The sequence below is a fragment of the Brachypodium distachyon genome, chromosome 4, assembly GCF_000005505.3.
Source record: "Brachypodium distachyon strain Bd21 chromosome 4, Brachypodium_distachyon_v3.0, whole genome shotgun sequence".
Lineage (NCBI taxonomy): Eukaryota > Viridiplantae > Streptophyta > Magnoliopsida > Poales > Poaceae > Brachypodium > Brachypodium distachyon.
The window spans coordinates 6815523-6839084 of NC_016134.3; the positions used below are offsets into that span (position 1 = coordinate 6815523).

The following is a 23562-nucleotide window of genomic DNA, read 5'->3' on the forward strand; positions in this document are numbered from 1 at the left end:
GGGGTTCTTGAGGATTGAGGACTTCAACAACGCACTTCTATCTTTGCCGATGATCAGGGCCGTACCTGCAATTTTGAGGCCCTTGTGCAAAATCCAAAATGAAGCCCTGAAATTTGAGTTTTGGAAGCAAAATTATACTCTTTTCACAAGATATCTATGAAGGGCACCCTTTTGAGCTTGAGCGAGAAAACAAAGTGTGCTCGATTGTTGTCAACGGTGCAATCGATCGGAGAATCAGACGGACGTACGTACAGGCTTTTTTTTCTCCACGCTAGGTGGGCTGACCACGGTGTGGGCCTTTTCTTTTTTTCTCGTGCTTGTTGCTGTCACGGGCCTTTCCTTCTATTAACAGGCGATTAGTATTTGTTGCTATCTAATAAAAAGTTCATGCGTTAAAAAAAACATGCGATAGTATTAACTAAGTAAACTTTGGGGGGCCTAAAAAAATTGGAGGTCCTATTCCATCGTTCACTCTGCCTCTGCCACTGTACGGGCCTGCCGATGATGTGGCATTGTGGAAAGGTGGGATGAAAGACGGACCATCCCATCCTCACCAACTCTAATATTTATAGCAGCGAAAATTAAAAATAAAACAGACGTTCCTTTTTTACCCTTCATCTGATGGTACTTTCGTGTATGTACATTTGGCGGATAATTTAACCGTGACTGTTCCATCAGGCAATCTGAGATTGTAAGCATCGAAAGCAAAAGCAAAGAGAACTTTGCTTCAGTTAAATCCAGACTTTGCCATGCCATCCATGATCCTAGTGCACTGACGGCCTGACGCTGTCATTTTCACTTCTTCCTCCTCTCGTGGATGACACGCGCAAGCTGAGGGAAACAGCAACGGCCAGCTTCGTCTCCTGCACGAGAAGACCAGGCTCTGGAGAGTTCGTCGGCGCCATCGATACCAGCTTCTTGCTCCTCCTTAAGGAGGTCACCGAGCTTCATCTGCAGGGGCCGTGGCTTCAGGGGCTCAGCCTTCAGGATGGCCTCCAGCGTGGGCAGCTTCTGAGTCTGAGGCCCAAATGCTGTGGCCAGCTGGTTGTTGCTTGCAGAACTGAATGTTCTTGCAGGTGTAGCATCTAGGAGATGTGCAAAAATGGAATGGTAATTAGTTCATCAAAGTTGCTTCCATCTGGTCCATTTAACACTTCGAATCATGTGAATTTGCATGTTACCTCCATTGACACTGAAGAAATCGTCCTCACAATCTGAGTCTAACCAAGGAGAGGCTTCAAAGAAGGCTTCATCTCTGCTGCTGGCTGCACAATTCAAGCAGGTAATTATACTCTGAAAGTGATTGATAACTGAAACGGGTCACACTTCTGTTCAGACATAATAATGACAATAGCTCAACGGCCACTAGACAATAATTATGCAGGAAAGCGTGAGGCCCATGTTCGTCCCGCGATATCAATCTTCCGTCATTCATCATAAAGAAGATGAAACGTGCTTGCTCCCTACTCGTTAGCATCATTAAGAGATGCAGAGAAATGTCAACATTTTGTCAGCTCCAAGCCTCTAACGTACAGTTTGTACAGAGAAATGCCAACATGATATCTTGCTGATTCTTTTCTCTCATTTTTTTGAGATATTGGTTACTTTTCTTTAGTAGGGCACCAAATCTTCCTGTAGAATGATACAGATGCAAATAATCTTCATTATGTAATTTTTAGCAGTTTAATTATGAGTTGGCGATTGTCTGTTTAGTCGGGCGGCCACGTTCCTACTGAAAAATACATAATATATACTGATGAAGATTTTTTTTTCTGATCACGTAGTGAGTTTGATACACTCATACACAGATACAACTCTGTTTGCTTCCTTCAAAATTGAGCAAGTGCATCATGTCTCTGGTTAAATCCTAAACTTGAATATGATGATTGTTTCAAAAGGATCAATCAATAAAATTGAGAGGGTGGCAGCTTAGTTGTGGTGTGCTTGTGCCGGTGAATGTTCAGTGTGGCTGACAAACATCGGTATAATATTGTAACTGAGTTCCTAGGATCATACCCTTGTTCTGTACTGAACCATAAAACAAGGAACCTCCACTTATTTCGATAAAAAGAAGGAACTTCCACTAGAACAAGTCTCTGTTGAATGGATGCAATCGATGATATCGCTATTCGGTAGGTCATCGATTCGGTCTGAACAATGTTTTTAGAAATCCCAACGTTTGAAAATGCCAAATGACCAACAATTAATATGTGATCACAAAGCATATCTTTGGCAAGCAAGATAAGGAAATTTCTTGTGTAAAAGCCACACTTTCTGCCCTCTCACTAAACAAAAGTTATTCTGAAATCCCTTTAAAAAAGTTATTCTGAAATAAATGCTACGTTGTCACCGCATCAAAAGAAATCCCGAGCTATGTCCAACCCAAAATCGGAACAAGTACCGATATCTCGAAACCTAGTGAACTGATCAGAAACAAGAGACATGGAGACTGATAATCCACACCTACTGATTCAGAAACACAAACAAACAAAGGCCTAGAAAAAAAAGAAAAGCATTACGTACCATAGCCAATGGATGTGGTTCCAACGGGGAGGACATCATCAGGCGCTACTTGCCTGCTGTTGGAGCCAGCAGCTCCTCCATCAAGAGCTCCAGGGGATTGAAATGGAGCTGAGGAGACCTTCTTCGCCGATCTGGAACCTTTACCCCTGCGGATCAACAACATATCTACTCTCCCCTGCAACAACTAGCTAGCTAAGCTCGTGTTCTTGGACGGCTATACTTTGCAAGGTCAAACATGTAACATGGCTGGTTCAGAATTGCGCTGAGGAGATCTGCCACAATGTGGAGAGTCAGCGAGAGATGGTTTATTTTAGTGGGAGAAGTAGAGTACGGCTATGGAGTTCCAGAGTGGACTAATGGCCACAAGCAAGGCAGCATAAGAGACGGATCTGACTTGGGGTTTGTGCTTGTGCAGGAGAGGAAATCGGTTCGTGGGTATGTATGTATGTGTGATGTGACTGTATGAGATGCTTGCCTTGAGTGAGCAAGGCTGCCTGTTTGGGCAAGAGATGGGAATGGATGGTCGGATGGATGGAGGTTTGTGGTTCGACGGGTTGCTTGAAAGCTAACCCTGCATTTCTGGGAAACGCATGCGCAGACAAGAGGCCAAGACTGTACCCAACGACTTCATGATGTGCTGCAGGGGACTGGTGAGGCTAACAGAACAAATTGATTAGAAATAGGGGGGGCGTTTAGATGCCGGCACGAGGCGAAACCAGGCCCACGCGATGTTTAAAGTGGACGACATGGGGTCGCTGACACGTGGGGTCGGGGTGTGACGTACTCCGGGAAATCTTCCTCCTACTCTTGACAACACCCGAATTGACTATTTTTCTAGGGCCAGGCTTGCTAGGACATAGCGAGTGCGGGAGATGTTCGGCTTTGGCGTCCTCTATATATGGAGGTTGTCGGTTCCGAATTCACACTCCTTTGTACTCAGTTTCTGCACAACAAAGACTACTTCCTCGTCTCCGGCGGCAGATTCTTCTTCGGGGGTGCTCCCCTGCCTCTTTTCCGGATGAAGGTAAGTTTGACGTACGACATTAAGCAATGCATGTGCTAGAAATATGCCTTAGGAAGATGATTGTATTTGATTTATAAAGTATTGTCTTTCAATATCATCTTAAACATTGATACACAGTATGTGATTTGCTTATGGAACTCATGTAAAATGACTATTGTGAAGTGGCCATATGTGTAGACAGACATGTGTATTAGTGGATGACCATGTTTCACGTCTCCTAGGCACATAGATCCCGAACCAATAATCTGGACTCGTATTCTACTTTGCTAGTTTTCAGATAATCAGATGGAAATTAAGTTAAAACTTGTCTTATGTTATATTAATTCTGCCCAGGCCGACGGAGCTAGGATTCAGTTACAAGGGGGGCAAATGAAGAAGAAATAAAGATTGGACGGGGCATTTGTGTTTAGCTAGCAAATACACAATTTTTACTTCTAAATAGCACTGATTTTAACCTTGGTGAATAATTGCTAGGGGGCGGGGGAGCAAGAAGCGACCAAAATAAAGCTTTCTTTATTTTCATTTATGGATAACCAATCCATTTCCCAATATAGTTGGACGATTTTACTCAAGTAATGGGTACATATATAAGATGAAAAGATAGGAACATGGGAATAGATCATATACCAATACCGACTACCAATTTCCATCGGTGTGCTTTCTAAAATGATATACCAACCTCGCAAAAAAATAAAATAAAATGATATACCAAGTTCAAGTTTCGGTCGATATTTGCAGAGTGAATCATCCCTCTCAAAAACGCAGATTTGAAGTTGTCCATAATTTACTGAGTACTTGGTCTAACTCACGTATTCGTGTACAAACAAGTGCAGACGAAGTCACATGAATATCTCCGGTACTTAGTCTATTTCCAGCAGCTGCCAAGTGGGAGGGAGAAGTATGGGATATGTCTGGTGTTTCTTAATTCCATAAATCGTCTGGATTTACGTCGTATATCAACACATTATGGTTTCAAGGGCCATCCATGACGAAAAGACTTTCCTCTAAGTGGATATGTGGAAGTACGTTGTGATGGTCCAGAGAAACGTGTGGTTTCTGATGAGATGACCCAAGAATTTGCTATTTTGATTTGCTAAGTCCTTGGGAAGAACATAGTGACAGATAATTCCGAATCTACACTGGTCTAGTCGGGGACAAATCATTAGGAAATCCTATTTGCTTCTTAAGAACTTTTTTGAAATGAAAGAGTTTCCACCCGCGTCGGATATCATTTTTTTCAAATAAGGAAGAAGTGTTATCGAAGGATTTCCTTCCATTCTTGCTAGGGATGGCATATTTGGTTATGAACTCGCCCCCCTCCGTTTTGACTTCCCTTTCTCTTACAATAATGCCGAGGCACTTTTATTTGCTTGTTTCTGGCAATCAACTTCATATCAGACGCGTGTTCCATCCATGCTCACTGCAATCGGAGATTTGTACATATCGGACAATCAAGCTACTGGCAAATATGACAGTCGCAGCGTCCGTTCGACACATCAATGAGAAGTTAAAGATATCAGTGTACATCAAAATATTTCGTGGCTATCAGCAAAGCAACCAAGCTAAGACACTTGCCCTCTCCCAAAAAAAGCATCCAGCTGCCATTGAGAGGCATAAATTCCTCTCAGATCTTCACCCACCTGTACGCGCAAATTTCTTTTCGACGACAATATATGGGCAAATCTACTTCCCCCATCTCTCATCAATTCCTTTGAACTGTTACCTTGACGGAAAGCGCAATGAGCAGTGTAGTACAGGCATTGGAATGGCAACACGGACCTGCACAACAACACTTTTGCAAACCAGATATCACCTGCAAAGAAGTCACCAGAGACAGAACCAGAACTAACACTAGGAGCTGCCTGGCATATATCCTCCAACCTGGCCAATTCTGTGTGAGCTGAAAACGGATTCTTGGAAACGGTCACCTCGCACATTTCTGCGTGACTTGGCAGCAAGTTCTCGGCCAAATCTGCAATGTACCCAATGCCATCGCCCAACAAAGACAAACCCCCAATATTGCTTCTCAGGACTTTGCACCAAAAACGGCGATCCGGGTGCGCCTTCAGCATCCCTCCGACGATCTTGGCACCGAAGAACGACCCATTTAGTTTCTTCGTGATCGCTTCCCCCGCCGCTACCATCCTCGGGTCCTCCTCCACATCTCTCCCCGGAAAGGCATAGGCTTTGAAGAAGAACCAGTACTCGGGATGCGGCAAAACCTTCAGGTTGATCGGATCCACCGTCCCCATGCTTCTTGCCACACGCCTGTTATTGGTGGTGACAATGATCTTGCTCCCCTGCTTCCCCTGTCTCAAGATGGGCAGCAGCTCTTCCAACATCTGTTTCTTGCACATGTCAACATCCTCAAACACGATGAGGAACCTCTTGGTCCGATAATTCTCCTTGAGTACATGCAGCGATTCGATGAGATGTTCAGCGTCTCCGGCCGTGTGTTTGGATCGTAGAACAACGGCTGCTTCTCCCAGTACCATGGCTAAGGCAGCCGAGACGCTAGAGTAAATGATTACCGGGAAGTGGTTGCGCACCCTGGGATCATCGCAGACATGCTGCGCAAGGGTGGTCTTCCCGACTCCCATGTCGCCAACAATCGGTAGCACGCCCAGATTTCCGTTATTCGATCGGCTGCCGTCGTCGGCCTGCAGCAAGAAGTTGATGATCCTCTCCTTCTCGACGTGCCGGCCGAACATCTGCCCTTCCACGAAGATATTCGTGGTCAATGGACGGTGGACCGGCTGGCAGTTCTGCAGGAGCATCATGAACTCCTTGAGATCGCCAGATACCATCTCCAAGATCTCCACCACGCGGTCTATCTTCTCATGAACACCAACATCTTGCCGAGACAAGAGGAGGCTCTTCACGGTGAAGGCCGCTACACGCACGCGCTTTGCAGGATTGAACAAGGACAAGGAGAAAGGCTTTGCGGCTACCTTGTTGTGATCAGCAGCGAGCTCTTCTTCTTCTTCTTCTTCTTCTTCTTGAAGCTGTGGCTCTCTGCTGCATCCGACCGTGTCGAGCAAGTAGTGGCCCTGGTACACGCCGTCGTTGAGCTCCGTGAGCCAGTCGAGGGTGCCGTGGTTCGTGATCTGCCTCCCTTTGGCCTCCTCTATTGCGCTGTGAACCTTGATGAGCATATGGGATATCCTTCGTAGCTTGGCTTCGGTGGTGCACCGTTGCCCTTTGAAGTGGCCGGCGAGAAGGGATATCACCCTGCCCACCATGTCACCCACGACGGCCGAGAAGATGGCATCCGCCATGGTGATTTTCTCTAGCGGTAGCGGGGATCTTCGAACATACCGGTAGAGATGAATGTGTCAAGTATGTGCTGCAAGGTCACTGGCAGTTTCAATTTTCGTTTTGTTTTGCTGGAAATTCTAAAGTTCTAAGCCAATAAGAATCAACACGAGCACGTGCTATGGAACTGACTCGAACAAGTTATGTGGCTGCAAGTCGATCACTGGAAGTCTTCAATGCAAAGCTAGTTTACGGACGACCGTTTCCGTGTGGTCAATTTCAGACCGGCTCCACGGTCGGGAAACCAAGACCGTTGATTCTTTGCTTTCTACAGAGTATATCACAAGCTTCTTCGCTTTGTCTGTCACAATCCGAGCTTTTTTTTACTGTAAATGTGATGCGGGTGTTTGTTTTTAGAAAGACACATGGATTGAACCTTCTCCTCTTAAATAACAATTCCCGTCTTTATTCAGGATCGCTCTTAATCGTTAGGCTTCGGTGGCAGACGTGTTGAGAATCGATCCTCCTAATATTGCTTTCCGAAGGGCAATTATTGGGTCTCATTCAGTGGCTTGGTTGGAGCTATGTCAAAAGTTCAAGCAGTACAACTTGTTTTTCTTTTGCGGGGGAAAAAGCAGTACATCTTGTTGATCAGACTCTATAGATCTCTCATTAATTTTTAATTCCAGTTTCGTCGTAAGATTATTTGGAAGCTTAAGATCCCGCTTAAAATATTTTTTTGCATGATATCTTCGTCACGGGGTAGCACTTACGAAAGATAATTTAGCTAGAGCTCTTTTACTATAACCGCATGGGCAAAAGTGTATGCCTACCAACAGAAAATACTTATTTTTCTATTAATTTATTTTTCTGTGCGCCCGTCGACAACAGTTAGCCAACGGGAAAATTCCTCGGCCTGACGAGCCTCGACCTGACGACGGATTATAATATTATATCACTGTCGGTGGAAGACGGGAGTAGCCGACAGGATATCATCTCCTGTCGGTGAACACACATGCATATTGGATTATTCCTATGCAGCTATCCCTGTCAGCTGAGACACAGGAGTTCTATTCCTGTCAGGAAACGAATTTTCCAGACGGTTTTCGGCCGACAGATCGTGTCTGTGGTAATGGTGACCTAGGTGTGTGGGGAAGATGTTTCGGGTCATGTACAAACCTTTAGAAAGGAAAACCGAACCTGCGGGGTCACACGCCTAACGTCTAAAGGTTTGTAGATGTATTAGAGTTCAATTTTACTAAGTCTCAGTCGGCTGAGAAATCCAATTCCTCAGTCGACGAGCCTGCAAGGGAAGCGACCGATCGATCTTCTTGTCGGCTTCAGGTGAATAGGTGGCTCGTGGCCTTGTGGGTTTTTATGGCTAGGAATAAGGCTTTTGGGCTGGTCTGACATTGAGCTTTTTTATTTGTGTGTTTAGACCTATTGAATGGATGTTTTGCTAATGAAAAATAAAACATCATGGTTACGACTCTAATTTTCTCGGGCAATGTATTAGTGTTCGCATCACTTAAACTTCTTTTAGTAGTAAAATGGAGCGTCGCATGTTAACAATGTGATCTTTTTCATTTTACAATTTCTTTTTTTTGTTAAAATATCCGTCCCATCTAACCTGCAATTTTTAAGAATCGCGCATAAATTTTCACCTGCAATTTTTTAGAATCGCACCTAAACGTTCACCTGCAACTTATAGAATCGCGCATAAATTTTCTCCTGCAATTTTTAGAATCGCGTATAAAATTTCGCCTGCAAGTTTTAGAATCGAGCATAAAGTTTCGCCTGCAATTTTTAAAATCACGCATAAAGTTTCACCTGCAAGTTTTAAAATCACGCATAAAGTTTCATCTGCAATTATAAAATCACGCATAAAGTTTTACCTGTAATTTTTAAAATTTGATTGTTACTATTTTTGTTCCCTTTTTATTTTTTTCGTGGCGTTGGTGGTGCTGTGCAAATGTGTTTTCGTCAGGATCGGTAATTTTCAAATTTCAAGTTTTTAACACCATTTTAAAATTTGTAGCAATATACATGAGAAGCATATAAATGGGCTAGCTGAATTTATGTTACTATAAGGACGGATGTTTTATTGTGATCTCAAACTCCGAAAAAACACACGCACGCGTGTACCTATCGGGACATCACATACACACAAGAAAAAGGAGAATAGAAGATCAATCTATTGTGTGCTGCGCAAAAAAAAGACCGCGGAAAAAGCCCAGGCGCATGCAAACCGAAAAGAAAAAAACCAGAAAAGCCCAGACGCAAGAAGCAGTAGAAAAGAAAAAAAGAAAACTGCACAAATGGATCGACTGAGATTTAACAAATCGTTGACTGCTCCCTGGACACTGTTTCTGGAATTGAGATTAGCGCATCACAAGAAATTCAGTTGATCTCAAAATTGTTTTGGAAGTCCCAGGAGTGTGCCCGTGACAATTAGAAGGTATCAAAAGCGTGTAGATACATGTAATATTTCGACAAATAATGAGTCGGAGAGAGTACAAGATTTCGATAGACCACGGAAGCTTATGGAACATTTAGAATATTCTATGGGCTACATATGGATAGAAATCGAAAAGATCCAATGGATTAACCCCTAATAGGGCTATCTTAACCCTTATATGGCATCTAGATCTAATCCAACGGTTCTGATTAGTTGACTGATATCTAACCTTTTGCTTTAAAAGAATTCGTCCTCCGAAAAAGCAAATCTGATTTCGTGTACCGCATGCAGGAGGGATATTGGAAGTACTTGATCGCCATGTAATTCTTTTTCATACACTCAATATTTTATATAATCCTATTAATTAAGGACGACATGTGTTAAAGACTTCACATAAGTCGTTCGAGTCACTTTCATGCTACGTGCTCGTATTGACTCTTCTTCGCTTCCATCAGAACTTTGAAATTTCCAACAACAAAAAAAGGAAATGTGACCTTTGCAGCTCATACTTGACACGGAGCTTCTCTACCGGTACTATATTCGAAGACCCCTCTAGAGAAAACTACCATGGCCGATGCCATCTTCTCAGCCGTCGTGGGTGACATGGTGGGCAGGGTGATATCCCTTCTCGCCGGCCACTACAAAGCGCAACGGTTCACCGAAGCCAAGCTACGGAGGATATCCCATATGCTCATCAAGGTTCACAGCGCAATAGAGGAGGCCAAAGGGAGGCAGATCACGAACCACGGCACCCTCGACTGGCTCACGGAGCTCAACGACGGCGTGTACCAGGGCCGCTATTTTCTCGACACGGTAGGATGCGGCAGAGAGCCGGAGCTTGAAAAGGAAGAAGACGAGCTCGCTGCTGATCACAACAAGGTAGCTGCAAAACATTTCTCCCTGTCCTTGTTCAATCCTGCGAAGCGCGTGCGTGTAGCGGCGTGCACCGTGAAGAGCCTCCTCTTGCCTCGGCAAGATGTTGATGTTGATAAGAACATAGACCGGGTGGTGGAGATCTTGGAGATGATATCTGGAGATATCAAGGAGTTCCTGATGCTCCTGCAGAATTGCCAGCCGATGCACCGTCCATTGACCACGAATATCTTCATGGAAGGGCAGATGTTCGGCCGGCACGTGGAGAAGGAGAGGATCATCAACTTCTTGCTGCAGGCCGACGACGGCAGCCGATTGAATAACGGAAATCTGGGCGTGCTTCCGATTGTTGGCGACATGGGAGTCGGGAAGACCACCCTTGCGCAGCATGTCTGTGATGATCCCAGGGTGCGCAGCCACTTCCCAGTAATCATCTATTCTATTTTCTCATGTATCTTAGCTATGGTACGGGGAGAAGCAGGGGTTGTTCTACAATCCAAACACACGGTTGGAGACGCTCAAAACCTCATCGAGTCACTGCGTGTACTCAGGGAGAATTACCGCAGCAAGAGGTTCCTCATCGTATTTGAGGATGTTGACATGTGCAAGAAACAGACGATGGAAGAGCTGCTGCCCATCTTAAGACAGGGGAAACAGGGGAGCAAGATCATCGTCACCACCAATAACAGGCGTGTGGCAAGAACCATGGGGACGGTGGATCCAATCATTCTGAAGGTTATGCCGCACGCCGAGTACTGGTTCTTCTTCAAGGCCTGTGCGTTTCCGGGAAGAGATGTGGAAGAGAACCCGAGGATGGTAGCGGCAGGTGAAGCGATAGCTAAGAAGCTAAGTGGGTCGTTCTTCGGTGCCAAGATGGTCGGAGGGATGCTGAAAGCGCACCCGGATCGCCGTTTCTGGTGCAAGGTCCTGAGAAGCAACATTGGGGGTTTGTCTCTGTTGGGGGATGGCATTGGGTACATTGCAGATTTGGCCGAGAACTTGCTGCCAAGTCACGCAGAAATGTGTGAAGTAACCGTTTCCAAGAATCCATTTTCAGCTCACACAGAATTGGCCAGGTTGGAAGATATATGTCAGGAACCTCCTGGTGCTGATTCTGCCTCTGATGGCTTTATTGGAGGTTATGTCCGGTTTGCAAGAGTGCTGTTGTGCAGATCTGTGTTGCCATTCCATTGCATGTACTACACTGCTCATTGCTCTGTTCGTGAAGCTGCCAGTTCAAAGGAAGTGATCAGAGATGGGGGGAGTAGATTTGCCCCATTGGTCGTCAAAAGGAGATTTGCGCGTACAGGTCGGTGAAGATCTATGAGCAATTATGCCTGGCTGGATGCTTTTTTGTGGCTTAGGTTGTTTTGCTCAAAGAAAACATACACGAAATATTTTTAATGTATAGTAAATGCCCGTAGATTTACGAAAATGTACATGGTTGCATAAATGTGTTTTTGTCCTTGTATTTCTATTGTTGCTGACTAACCATTATCTCAAAATACACATCAATCAAAATAATTCTAGGTCAATTTTTTTTTCAAGCAATATGAAAGATATTGATAGAGCGGGATTACGTTGAGTTTTTATCAATTTACGGAACAGTCTTAACGGAGTAAACGGATGACCACTAACTCAAATCTTCATAAGAATTAAAGAAATTGTATGGTCCAAGAGGGTGCCGACTTTTTTCGGCGAGCACCCCACCTATACCTAGAGTTTTTGGAGCCATGAAACACACCATTCATCATGCGGGAGTGGATTGAGAAGTTTAGTCCGGCGTCGCTGGACCGGTGCGATAGGCTCCAGCACGGATAAAATCACCGAGTTAGGCTTGTGTTCCAATATGGGATCAGGATGAACACTTGAGTTTTTGCAGAGTCGCTTTCCTAGTAATAAATTCTCCATTCTCCAATTCAAAATCTGAGGAGATGTCGTGTGTTGAGATTCACCATCTATTGGTGCTCACCTTGACTTTTGATCCAATCAGATTGTCAGAACCTTTGAATTGTCAAAAAAAAAAGGCTAGTGTGACAGTGACCTAGCTAGGAGCACATACAGGACATACATATCCGTATCTTCTCGGCGGTCGTCAGCGACACAGTGAGCAGAGTGATATTTCTTACTCGCCGGCCCGTTCAGGCTATCAGCGACCAACAGAGCAGCAACGCGAAGCTAATAGTAAATTGGTTTGCTACTTGGACTGCAGGTCAGGGCGCTTCCAGTCTCGGCTACAAAATCTGTTGGTGCTCACCTTAATTTGACTATTTATTGATTCCAGTCACAAAATTATTGGAATTGTCAAAATCTGCTGGTGCTCACCTTTGACAGAATCCGTAGATCTGGTGCCAGAGAAACTTTTACCATGGCGGAGGCCGTCTTCTCGGCGGTCGTCGGCGACGTCGTGAGCAGAGTGATCTCCCTCGTCGCCGGCCGTTTCGGCGACCAACAGAGCACCGACACCGACGCCAAGCTAAAACGGATATGCCGTATGCTCATCAGGATCCACAGCGTGGTGGAGGAGGCCAAAGGGAGGCAAATCACCAACCACGGCGCCCTCGACTGGCTCTCGGAGCTCAACGACGGCGTGTACGAGGGCCGCTATTTGCTCGACACGGCCGGATGCTGCAGAGACCAGCCCGAGCTTGAAGATCACCAGGTAGCAGCACAGCCTTTCACCTTGTCCTCCTTCAATCCTGCGAAGCGCATCCGGGTCGCTGCGTGCGCGGTGAAGAGCATATTGTCTCTCCGGCCTGATGCTGGTGCTGATGAGATCGACAGGGTGCTCGAGAGCTTGCGAAGCTTGTCCGGCGATCTCCGGGAGTTCATGATGCTCCTGCAAGGCTGCAAGAAGCGGATCCGCCGGCCTTTGGCCACCAATATCTTCGCCGAAGGCCAGATGTTCGGCCGGCATGTCGAGAAAGAGAGGATCATCAACTTCTTGCTGCACGACGACGACGGTCCCTTGACAGAGAAGCTCCTGGTGCCGCTGCTTCCGGTTGTCGGCGACATCGGATCCGGGAAGACCACCCTGGTTCAGCATGTCTGCGACGACGCCAGGGTGCGCAGCCGGTTTCCGATAATCATGCTGTTCAATATCACATCCACCTATGCCATGGCCATGGGTGAAGCAACGGTTGTGATAAGGTCCAAGCATGTGATTGGAGACTCTGGAAACCTCAAACATCCATTGCACGTGCTCGACGGGGATTTCCGGAAGAAGCGGTTTCTCATGGTATTTGAGGATGTGGACATGCACAAGAAGCAGATGCTGGAGGAGCTTCTGCCGAGACTGAGAAATGGCAAGCTGGGGAGCAAGATCATAGTCACCACAAGCAATGGGCATGTCGCCAGAATGGGGACAGTTGAGCCGATCAAGCTCAAAGCTCTGCGGCACCCGGAATACTGGTTCTTCTTCAAGGCGCACGCCTTCGCGGGCACGGACGTCGAGGAGGACCCGAGGATGGTAGCGGCGGGGAAAGGGATCGCGAGGAAGCTAAATGGTTCGTTCTTCGGTGCCAAGATCGTCGGAGGGGTTCTGAAAGCGCGCCCGGATCCCCGGTTCTGGCGCCGTGTCCTGAGAAGCAATATTGGGGAGTTGTCGTCACTGGGGGATGGCCTTGGGTACATGGCAGATCTGGCAGAGAATTTGCTGCCGAGCCATGTGAACATGCGCCAGCTGATCATATCTAAGAAACCGTTTTCGGCGAATCAGCCTGAATTTGCCAAGTTGCATGATATGTTTCTGCCAAGTGCTCCTAATGCTATTGCTGCCCTGGATAGCTGTCGTCCAGATGTTGTTCGTAACGAGAAGGTGTTGTTGTGTAGGTCAGTTTTGCCGTTCTACTGTTTGTACTACAATGCTCATTGTACTGTACGCGGATGAATTCACAGTTCATCAGAATTCAGACTATAATTATGACTTGAATTCAGGCCATGACTGTAGCAGGGAAACATAAGACTTGTATGCCGGAATCCTATGTGTAACAGTGTAAGCTATTATTTCTTTCTCTTGTAAGTAGTAGAAATACTATGAATACTATGTAACGGGGTTTCTTTTTGAACTACCCAGTAAGTATTTATTTTTCACCGATGACCGAGGAGACAAGGGCCTCCAGCCATGGTAAAACTTCCCAGATGGAAGACCAGTCTTATGAATAATTTCTGCTGAAATTTCCCTATAGAACTAGAGGAGATCCATGTTCACCATTTGCAATGAATTTATGTGGTAAAAATCAGAAGACAAGTCAAAGAAAATTCATTGAGAGGACAGGGGATGACAGATGGTTTGTCACTTCTTCTTTTCTTTTTTTTGAGGGAAAAACAGTAGATCAATACTCTACACGTATCCAGAATTCCAGATGATGCCTGAATAGTTATTGATGAAGACCAAAGACTTCTGATTACTATACCTAGATTTCAAGTGGACGAGGAAAGTAGAGTAAAAGTCAGATAGACCAGGAATCAAAGATTTGATAATTGATAAAGATGGCTTAGGACAATTGAGTTCCATAGAAACTCTCACCTGCCTCAAACTGCTTAGCCGCCTTTGGTACTCAGAAGTCTTTGCTCTTAAGTGGTTGGTAGTGACTTAATCATGTTCACAGCACCTTTATGTCCTTGTCTGTCTGGCAGTATTTTTGTTCAGGATGCACAGGTCTGTATTTTTTGTTTAAACAAAGCATGCGATTAGCAAAATCCTAAAGTAATTTCGTTTTTCCAAACCATGCGTGAGGACTGCATGTAATAGAAAGAAAAAAGGAGTGCAGCACAAGGAAACGAGACCTGAGACACTTGCAGTTCACAAAATAAGCGGAGAAACAATCATACAGAAATGACCTACGACAATCACACTAACACAGCCCACATTACGGGCAAAATGGCGCGCAGACCCTCGGCACCAGCCATACACCATTTCTTACAGTCATCTTTGAACTTGTCGACCAAGGAATGAAGCGGGGTGATCTGATTGTTGAAATGTTGAAGACTCGATTATTTCACTTTTTCCAGATTGACCATGCTCCAAAAAACAGAAGGCTATCAAAACCTTTTCTTACCCTTCTCTGCATAGGGAGTTGACTCAAAAGCCACGGATCATCGAAGCTGAGATTGAACCCAGGTCAAGCATCAAGGCTGACCCAACTGATGATCTGATTCCAAAAGATACGCATCACACTACATCACAACAGGAAGTGATCAGTATCTTCCTGAGCCGAATTGCAGAAGGCGCAATGGGTATTGTGGGGAAGTTCATGTCCTCTCCAGTCTGTCAGCCGTCCAAATATGCTTCCAAAGCATCACACATATACAGGTCTTGCAGCTCAAAGGCGCCCAGACCTTCCAGATATGACAAGAGCCTTTGAAATCTGTAAATGCCACAAAGAAAGCCCCATAAACCGACCTGGTAGACTAGCGACCTGAACTATCCCTTTCCATGACCAGCAGTCAGGCATATCCGGTGTGATATCAACGTTCCAGATGGACTCAAGCACATCCAGAACCTGGTGAAAAGTAGAGATTGGTAAAGGGTTGCGAATGTCCAGCACTCCAGCAACCAACCAGGCAGCCAGCATTTTGAAGAGCAACAGCGACCAACCTTGATGATATGACAGCCAGGGAAACAATACTGTACAGGTTGGGAGCAATCTCTTCAATCCAAATGTCATTGATCCATTTGCCTTCCCAGAGAAAAGAGTTTCTCCCATAACCAATCTGAAACTTGGCAGCGACTTTAAAAAATTTGCCCGTTCAACACAATCAGAAGGGAGGGGGCAAACAACACCAAGATTTTTCAGGCACTCGAAGAAACCACATCCAACATAACCTGAGAGCGACGCCAAGGATGCAGAGATCCAAAATGCCTAGACCACCAGAGCTTTTCGGTCTACAAACTGACAATCAATTAACGAGGCAATGACCCCAGAAAGAGCCTCTGTGCCCTCCCATAGAAAGACTCCTTTCATGGCTTTCTGATAGACAGAGGCAGGCCCAGGTACAAAACTTGCAGCCTGAAATTGGAGAGTGAGTGTTGCCAATTTGAAGAATCTCCATCATCACAATGAATCAGAGAGAAATAGCTTTTCCTGAACTTGCACCACAGACCACTAGCATGACCAAACACTTCTAGTACGAATTTGGTGATTTGAAGATCAATCTCCTGAGGGTGAATGAACAGGAACGTGTGAAGCGATAGACGCTGCGGGGTCATCACCCATTCACCCTAGCAGCAAAAGCGGACAGAAGTCCATCTTCTTCAGCTTTAGAGAACATTAAGTTTAGGAATTCCATAACAATCAACAAAAGCAGCGGGGACAAGACATCGCCTTGTCTAAGACTCCTAGCATACCAAAACCACGGTCTGGGAAGCCCATTCAACAGAATGATAGTGGATCCTGAAGTAATTTCCATATTTTCCATTTCAAGACGACATTATTCTATTACATACAGATCACCAAGTAAGCAAGGGAAAATACAGGCTTACAGCTTACACCTTCACAGTTTACTAGATGCACCAAGATACTTTGAATAGCGAGCTTGAGCAATGATTTTGCCAGATTTCTTCTTCAGTTCGACAGTAGCCACTCCTACTGCCTTTCCAGCACGCAGAACCTTGGCCTCGATATCAATCTCTTCCTGCAAAAATGGTAACAGATGCTGTTATAGATCATCTGTACAATCACAAGAACTTCAGAAATGTAGGATTAGTATTCGTAACAGATCAACTTCTGAATCAAGATTAACATGTGCTCATCCATGAACTGTGGAATGAAAAGAACAAGTACAATTGGCCTTTAGCACTTGAGCATTTTTAACCAGAATTTTAAACTAAAAATGTCTTGATACTTCCAGAATTTCAGAGCCATAATTTATATAGAACTTTTTACAAGAATTGTAAACTAAAATACCAAATAAACAATGCTTTAGCTTTATCATGTTCGGTGGCATCAATACATGGTGGCTGGTGCAGCACATTTTCATACCAATCCACTGCAAAATGGAACGGTACAATTGTCCGAACTACTCCCTCCGATCCATATTAATTGCGCAAATATGGATGTATCTATGCCTAAAAAACGTCTAGATACATGTAATATTTCGACAATTAATATGGAACGGAGGGAGTACAAATTATTGATGCTGTGTGAATATAAAAAACATTGACCTCACCGTCAGATATCAAGGCATGTTTAGCATAAGAGGCTAGATCATGCGCAAACTCAGTTAACTGCAACATAAAGTATGCTGCATTTACGTTTAGAGATCGCCAATAGATTTAGATAATAGGTGTTGCCGATGCCAGACCAACAAGTAATACTTTTATGATAACTTGGTTCATGGGGGTAATGATTAGGAAAAAACAAGAAAACACCCACATGTGAATCGATCAGTTGATCACATACATCAGCAAACGGGCCTCTGACAAACCAACATGTACTCACACCAGATTCGTTAAGAGGGAGACTCACATCTGAAAATGCAGCATCCAGGTAGGAGATATTCATCTCTAGTGGTGAGCCCCTTGTCTGTGCACCGGTGGTGTAGAAGACAGCAGAGCCCACCAAGTCAACAAGGGACGCAGTTGCACCACCGTGCAGGAAGTTGCCCGAGTTCTGCGATTGCTCAAAACAAACAGCCATCAGCGGAAGGCAGTAACAGGCTGCTCCATGCAGGATGGCAGCACAACTTGCTTAATTGAACGTCATTACTGAGCAGATATGAACAAATTAGGTGATGAAGTGCGCAAGATTGACAGATACTCTAAATTTTAGGTTGATTAGCTACCAAAAGGCAATAGGAAGGTAATTTTGTGAGAAATTACCAGTACGCTACAATAGTTGGGGGAAACTAAGCGTGTATACTAGTACCGCAGTAGGTAGCGAGCATCAAACGAGAATTGATAAGAGAAGAGGCTAGATTAGATCTAAGGGAAGCTCACGAGGAGACGGGAGGGGACGGTGAAGTGGCAGAGGAGGCGGCCAGGCTCGACGACGTGGACGCGGATGCCGCAGAGCACGAAGGCGTCGTAGAAGCCGGAGGGCAGCGCGTCCACCTGCTCCGTCGGAAGCGTCTCGCCTGCGGCATCCTCCAGCAGCCGGCGAGCCGTTTCTAACGCCGCCGCCGACGAGGCCATCGGTCAAGTCCGGCACCACCGATCTGATGACTGATGAGAAAGAGGAACGGATGTGGATTTCCTCTCACTTCCTCAAGTCTCCGTTTCCGCTGCTGGCCATTGGGCCGGCCCCGTCCAGGGATTATACGAGCTTCGCCCAGCCCGGCCCCTCAGGCCCAACCAGGCCGGGCGGGCTGGCCTGCCCGTTAAGCCTGATAGGCCCAACAAAGCCCTCCTCAGCAGTTGGACCAAATGTGTAGAACACGTAAAAAAACAGAAGGGTTAGTGGGCCAAAGGGGAAGAAGAGTTGGGATGGGCCAAATGTAGAAAAATACTGTATGGCCTGACCGGCACGTGGGCTGCAGGTAGAGACCTCGGCTCCTGCCGGGCACGGGCTGGCCCGACCCGATTAGTTCTGTGTCGGGCTAAGCCCCTCTCGGGCCTGACACCCTCGTCACCGGGCCGTACGGCCACTCAATGGGACTGTGGAACTTGCTTATGCTTTCAAGACGTATCAACCAGGTGTATAATAAGATGGGTGTAATACAATGAAACTAACTCAGGCAAGTTTAAATACTCAGGAAGTATCATATTTTGTTTAGTTGGAGAAGAAAGAAGGACGGAGTGAAGAGAAGCGAATTGTAAATTAAGATCCAGCTAACACGCGAGCTTCTAAAAACTTTGTGAGAGCATGATGTGCACCAACTATTCTTATTTTAGAGATCGTTGGCAGATAAAATCCTACATAAACTTATTTCTAAAAGGAAGCCCGAGCAGCAATACATCTTGTTGGAGCAGAGAACACAAAGAAAACATAAAAATCCAGTAATTTCTCCGTCCAACAAAGGACGTCTCAATTTTGATTAAATCTGAATGCATCTATACACTAATTCATGTCTAAGTACATCCAATTTTTGACAAACTTGAGACATCTTTTGTTGGACGGAAGGAGTACATAATTATAACACAACACAAAATAAATTCCTATACATCAGCTAAACTGCCTTTAGGAGACAAACGACGAGCAGAAAAGGGGGCTGTCGATGTACGCACTGACGGTTGAAGACAGCACAGAAACAAAACTCTGAGCCACAACATTTGAGCCTGATCATGATTGGATGGCTAAATTTTCCAATGTTGAGACTGATCATGATTGAAACTGATAGTGATTATTAGATGGTGAAATTGAGAACAGATAAAGATGGTGAAACTGATAGATTATTAGATACGAAAATACTTTCCACTAAAAAGAATAAAGAATCCTTAGCTAAAACAAATACTTCCCCAATCTTGAGACCGGTCATGATTGGATAGCTAAATTCGTCGATATTAACAAATCCTACTCCAATTTTTCTAATCTCCGGATGTCCTTTGAGAACTTTTTTCCTGACCAGGATGTCACTATACTGACAAGTTATTTTGTGGGAAGAAAAAGACATATATTGTAGTGGTAACTATTTAAGAATGCATGGAGAGCTCGCAGCAACGTGTCCTCCCCGGACATAGGGTCGCTGACATGTGGGGTCGTCTGACATGAGGCCTCTGTCAGCGACCCAACTGCAAGGTAACTTATGTTATGGCAATGTTGAAATGAATTAAATCAAATCATGGCGATGTTGAAATGACTTACTTAAGCACGTAAAGCTGACCTTCTCCACCTGAGTCCGTTTCGATCGTATCTTATACTCCCTGATCACCTCTATAATGAACGCGTAGTAGACTTACAAATTTGATGCAAATATGATCATTTGTCTCATATATAGCGCGCAGATTGTTAAAGGTTATAATTGTAGTGAAGATTATGTTTTTTTTTTCAAAAAGAAGGATAACCCTCGGCCTCTGCAACGATCGATGCACACAGTCATATATTATTAAAACCAGGCAAAGTAAGTAGCAAAGCCGAACAAAGCCGACCCAGAAAAGAAAAACAGAAACTTCACCAAATTAGCACTAAACCCTTGGTATAAGCCGAAGCGAACGAAAAGACATACAACTCTTATGCAAAGTCTTCAAGAAGGAACGCCGCACGTGCGATGATGACGAATCCAACCATAGATCGAACTCGGGATTTTCATTTCCAAAGCCAATTTTCGATCCACCACCTTCAACAATGACACGACGCATACGCGCGACGACATTGACTGATCTGGCACCAAGTGTTTCCACCGGAGAGCGTAGACTTGTCGCCGAAACTAACTGTACCATCATCACATCACCGCCTCCGAACCAACAACAACATTCATGACTTGGCGGCTCAGCATGAGTCGCTATTCGTAGCACCTCCCTGCCGCCAACAAACATGTTGTAGTGAACATTATGTTGTTTAGAAGCAGAAAAAAATGCAAAAAGGAAGAAAAGTGCACGGTGAATGAAGTCGTATTTTTGCACCCAAATTTGCAAGTGTAAGTGCCGAGTTTATGCAAAGTGCATCATGTCTGCTTTAGCTCCAAAGGATTGAAACTTGTGGTCGCCGGCCGGTGGGTTCGTCCATTATCGATGTACATATAGTACGTGTACATACCTACTGGCATGAGAAATACTTACTCCATCTGGGTACGCAAGGTCTGCACGGAATTTTATGAAAAACTTTGACAAAAAAAATAGTTATATGAGTTTATTGTGACACAAAAAAGATATCGTTAAATACATATTGGAAAACTTTTTCTAATGGTATAACTTTTATATACATATGTTAAATGTTATTTGTATAATTGTTAGTCAAAGTTTGGCAGAAAACCAAATAGAGGCCTTATGAACCCGGACGGAGGTAGTATCTAATATGAATTTGTTCAAAGAAATTTTCAACATTTTAGCAGAGGGAAGATATTTAGAGGGAGTGAATCAGCCTGCGAGGAGATAACCATTTTTGCTAACGCTCGCGACTGACATTTTCTTCCCCGACAAGACAAGGATTGGTTGCAAGAATACAAGTCTTACAAAGTGTACTCCGTGCTAAACTTTTCAAAAAAAAGAAGAAGTTCTCTGCAACAATTTACACAGGATTTACAAATTCTGAATTCACGACAGCACGAACTAATTACTCCCAGCATGCATCATGTGGTGGGTAAATAACGACAATCATTGGTTAACACTAACGTAATCCTCTTATTAGGGTCACGCATGCATCGCTATCTGGGTGTCATCATCCCGAGCGCCTTCTCGAGGTTGGCCACGACGCCGGACATGTCCGGGCGTACCTCCGCGGTTGGCCACAGGCAGCGCTCCGCCGTGTACGCAACGAGCTCCAGCGCCTCCGTCATCTTCTTCTCCGGCGCCGGCCGGGCGTCCAGCACGTCGACCCGCAGCTTCCCGTGGTCGTCGAGCGCGGACTCCACCAGCGTCACCGGATCTGAGTCCCAGCCAGATGAGCTGCCGCCGGTGGCTTCCACGGGCGGCCTCCCCGTGAGGGCCTCCAGCATCACCACGCCGTAGCTGTACACGTCGCTGGCCGGACCCACGAGCCCCGTGCTGAGGTACTCCGGGTCAAGGTAGCCGTGCGCGCCCACGACCTCCGACACGGCCTGCCGCTCGTGGCCGGCCGTGCAGGCTCGGAAGACCGCGGCGCCGAAGCCGGCCAGGCGCGGCGCCCAGCGCGCGTCCAGGAGGATGCTGGACGAGCTCACGTCCCGGTGGATGACCCCGCGGCGGTGCAGGTGGTCGAGGGCGCGGGCGGGCCCGAGGAGGGCCTCCAGGCGCGCTCTCCAGGTAGCGGACACCGGAGACGAAGCGCCGGCGCCGCCGCGCAGGTGGTCTCTGAGCGTGCCGTTGCTGGCATGGTCGTAGACGAACGCGCGCCGCTCGCCGGCGTCCGCGCACCAGCCGACGAGGCGGACGACGTGGTCGTGGCGGACGCTGCAGAGGACCTCGAACTCCGCCACGAACGCGTCGTCCATGCCCCGGCGCCCGTGCTTCCCCAGCCGCTTCACGGCCACGTCCCGGCCGTCGGGGGCGGGCGGCATCCGGCCCCTGTACACCGTGGACGACGACCCCCTGCCTACGCCGACCACGGCTGCCCAGTTGTCCGTCGCCGCCGTGATCTCCGCCCACGTCAGCTTCTTCACAACCCCATCATCATCATCACTCGAGCTCGCCACAGTACCGGTGGGCTTGGAGCCCCCGGAGCCCGCTATTGTTTGTTTCTGTTTGGGAGGAAGGGGAAGAAGAAGCTGGGCCTGCTGGCTCGTCGTGATTTCTTCGAGGCGGCTGACAATGGAGATGTGGCTGAGCAAGGGGATGAGGTTTAGCTGCCGGTCGATCCTGCAGTTGACCTCCCTGAACCGCTCGGCGTGCCGGTCGGCGCCGACGAGCGCGCGCACCCGGTCGCGTTTCCTCTGGCTCTTCTGGCAGCAGCCGTCCACGAGGCCGTGCGCCTCCAGGAGCGCGTCGCGGAGCCCGGCCAGAGGCGCCGCCACCCATGGTTCTTGCTGCTTCAGCCGTTGCAGCACCTCGCCGATCACCGACACGCGGCGCGCCAGCTCCTTGCACTCCAGCTTGTTCCGGCGAGCCGTCTCCGCCAACCCCACGATGGTGAAGATGAGCTTCACCACGTACGCGACCAGCTGCGCCACCGCCGCCGCTTGCCCCACCCCATCCATGACTATACTAACAATTAACTCAAGATGATCAAGAATTCAAGATCCAGAACGGCAAGAGCAAGGGCAGAAAGCTGAAAGCCATCACCCACTACCCAGCGTGTATATAGCTTTGAAATGGTGTGTGGCTATTAACTGTGATATATCTCGGTCGAGTCGAAATATCGGATGGGTATCCGCACGTGGTCACTGCTTCCTATATATCCTTCGTTAAAAGTCGTGACTTGGAGTCTTGGACGTAACAAAACCGTTTAGAATTATACACACCCTTTAGAATACGCGTGAGAAACATCGGTCGATCCACTTAATATTTTCTACTCCAATAGCGATGTGTGTTGAAATCTTCTTCGCAAAAAAAAAGATGTGTATTGAAATCTGGGCATTTATATGGTCTACGATTTTATTTTTATTTTTTAAGATTCATGGGAAATTTCTTGGGTTTTTCCTCCCTCCGCCCGGCATACTGAGTACTTTTTTTTTGCGGGGACCGGCATATTGTGTACTTGTGTGTACTGACGACCGTCCGGGCGTGCATGCCGACATGGTGTGGGAACGGAGAAATTCCTTCGGTACTCTTTTCGTTTTATCTCTTCTATCTACTACAGTCGTATTTTTCATTTGGATTCTAATACTATTTGCAACATCGGAAGTTTTAGTTCCGGCGTTTAATTTACAGTCCGTCCGACTGTCCGGCCGCGCCAACGTTGTGGGGAAGACTGGGTTG

General features: G+C 46.3%; 5 protein-coding genes across 6 annotated transcripts; 1 reads left to right on the forward strand and 4 right to left on the reverse strand.

Moving 5' to 3' along the window:
- Window positions 1–581: 581 nt before the first annotated feature.
- On the reverse strand, window positions 582–3114 carry LOC100826793. Its single transcript, XM_003576482.4, has 3 exons — window positions 2524–3114; window positions 1182–1265; window positions 582–1085 (listed from the first exon to the last, which is right to left on the reverse strand). Exons 1-3 carry the CDS (start codon window positions 2684–2686, stop codon window positions 796–798), a joined length of 537 nt encoding a protein of 178 aa, XP_003576530.1. The 5' UTR covers window positions 2687–3114; the 3' UTR covers window positions 582–795.
- Window positions 3115–4887: 1773 nt separating this feature from the next.
- Window positions 4888–7009, reverse strand: LOC100844802 (disease resistance protein RGA2). Of its 2 annotated transcripts, XM_024462699.1 has the most exons (2): window positions 6499–7009; window positions 4888–6312 (listed from the first exon to the last, which is right to left on the reverse strand). In XM_024462699.1, the coding sequence occupies exons 1-2, from the start codon at window positions 6823–6825 to the stop codon at window positions 5110–5112; spliced, it is 1530 nt and encodes a 509-aa protein (XP_024318467.1). In that variant the 5' UTR covers window positions 6826–7009; the 3' UTR covers window positions 4888–5109. The 2 variants fall into 2 exon arrangements, with proteins under 2 accessions (XP_024318467.1, XP_010237282.1); XM_010238980.3 differs by having other exon boundaries at window positions 4888–7009.
- Window positions 7010–9766: 2757 nt separating this feature from the next.
- LOC100834432 lies at window positions 9767–14225 on the forward strand. Its single transcript, XM_014903239.2, has 2 exons — window positions 9767–11314; window positions 12489–14225. Exons 1-2 carry the CDS (start codon window positions 9828–9830, stop codon window positions 14020–14022), a joined length of 3021 nt encoding a protein of 1006 aa, XP_014758725.1. The 5' UTR covers window positions 9767–9827; the 3' UTR covers window positions 14023–14225.
- Window positions 14226–16516: 2291 nt separating this feature from the next.
- LOC100838030 (acyl-coenzyme A thioesterase 13) lies at window positions 16517–18350 on the reverse strand. Its single transcript, XM_003576509.4, has 3 exons — window positions 18073–18350; window positions 17603–17746; window positions 16517–16769 (listed from the first exon to the last, which is right to left on the reverse strand). The coding sequence occupies exons 1-3, from the start codon at window positions 18265–18267 to the stop codon at window positions 16629–16631; spliced, it is 480 nt and encodes a 159-aa protein (XP_003576557.1). The 5' UTR covers window positions 18268–18350; the 3' UTR covers window positions 16517–16628.
- Window positions 18351–21109: 2759 nt separating this feature from the next.
- Window positions 21110–23035, reverse strand: LOC100845418 (probable serine/threonine-protein kinase PBL23). Its single transcript, XM_003575502.4, has one exon. The coding sequence runs from the start codon at window positions 22839–22841 to the stop codon at window positions 21375–21377; it is 1467 nt and encodes a 488-aa protein (XP_003575550.1). The 5' UTR covers window positions 22842–23035; the 3' UTR covers window positions 21110–21374.
- Between the last annotated feature and the right edge of the window lie 527 nt (window positions 23036–23562).

What these genes read in the sequence shown, in the direction of transcription:
- LOC100826793 (XM_003576482.4), bottom strand. Translation starts at nt 2,686, where the DNA reads ATGTTGTTGATCCGCAGGGGTAAAGGTTCCAGATCGGCGAAGAAGGTC. An exon ending in AACCACATCCATTGGCTATG is followed by an intron (nt 1,266 to 2,523) that starts GTACGTAATGCT and finishes TGAATTGTGCAG; the next exon opens with CCAGCAGCAGAGATGAAGCC. An exon ending in TTTCTTCAGTGTCAATGGAG is followed by an intron (nt 1,086 to 1,181) that starts GTAACATGCAAA and finishes CACATCTCCTAG; the next exon opens with ATGCTACACCTGCAAGAACA.
- LOC100845418 (XM_003575502.4), bottom strand. Translation starts at nt 22,841, where the DNA reads ATGGATGGGGTGGGGCAAGCGGCGGCGGTGGCGCAGCTGGTCGCGTAC.
- LOC100834432 (XM_014903239.2), top strand. Translation starts at nt 9,828, where the DNA reads ATGGCCGATGCCATCTTCTCAGCCGTCGTGGGTGACATGGTGGGCAGG. An exon ending in CTGTTGTGCAGATCTGTGTT is followed by an intron (nt 11,315 to 12,488) that starts GCCATTCCATTG and finishes ATCTGGTGCCAG; the next exon opens with AGAAACTTTTACCATGGCGG.
- LOC100838030 (XM_003576509.4), bottom strand. Translation starts at nt 18,267, where the DNA reads ATGGCCTCGTCGGCGGCGGCGTTAGAAACGGCTCGCCGGCTGCTGGAG. An exon ending in CCGTCCCCTCCCGTCTCCTC is followed by an intron (nt 17,747 to 18,072) that starts GTGAGCTTCCCT and finishes GAGCAATCGCAG; the next exon opens with AACTCGGGCAACTTCCTGCA. An exon ending in TGGATGCTGCATTTTCAGAT is followed by an intron (nt 16,770 to 17,602) that starts GTGAGTCTCCCT and finishes CCATTTTTGCAG; the next exon opens with GAAGAGATTGATATCGAGGC.
- LOC100844802 (XM_010238980.3), bottom strand. Translation starts at nt 6,825, where the DNA reads ATGGCGGATGCCATCTTCTCGGCCGTCGTGGGTGACATGGTGGGCAGG.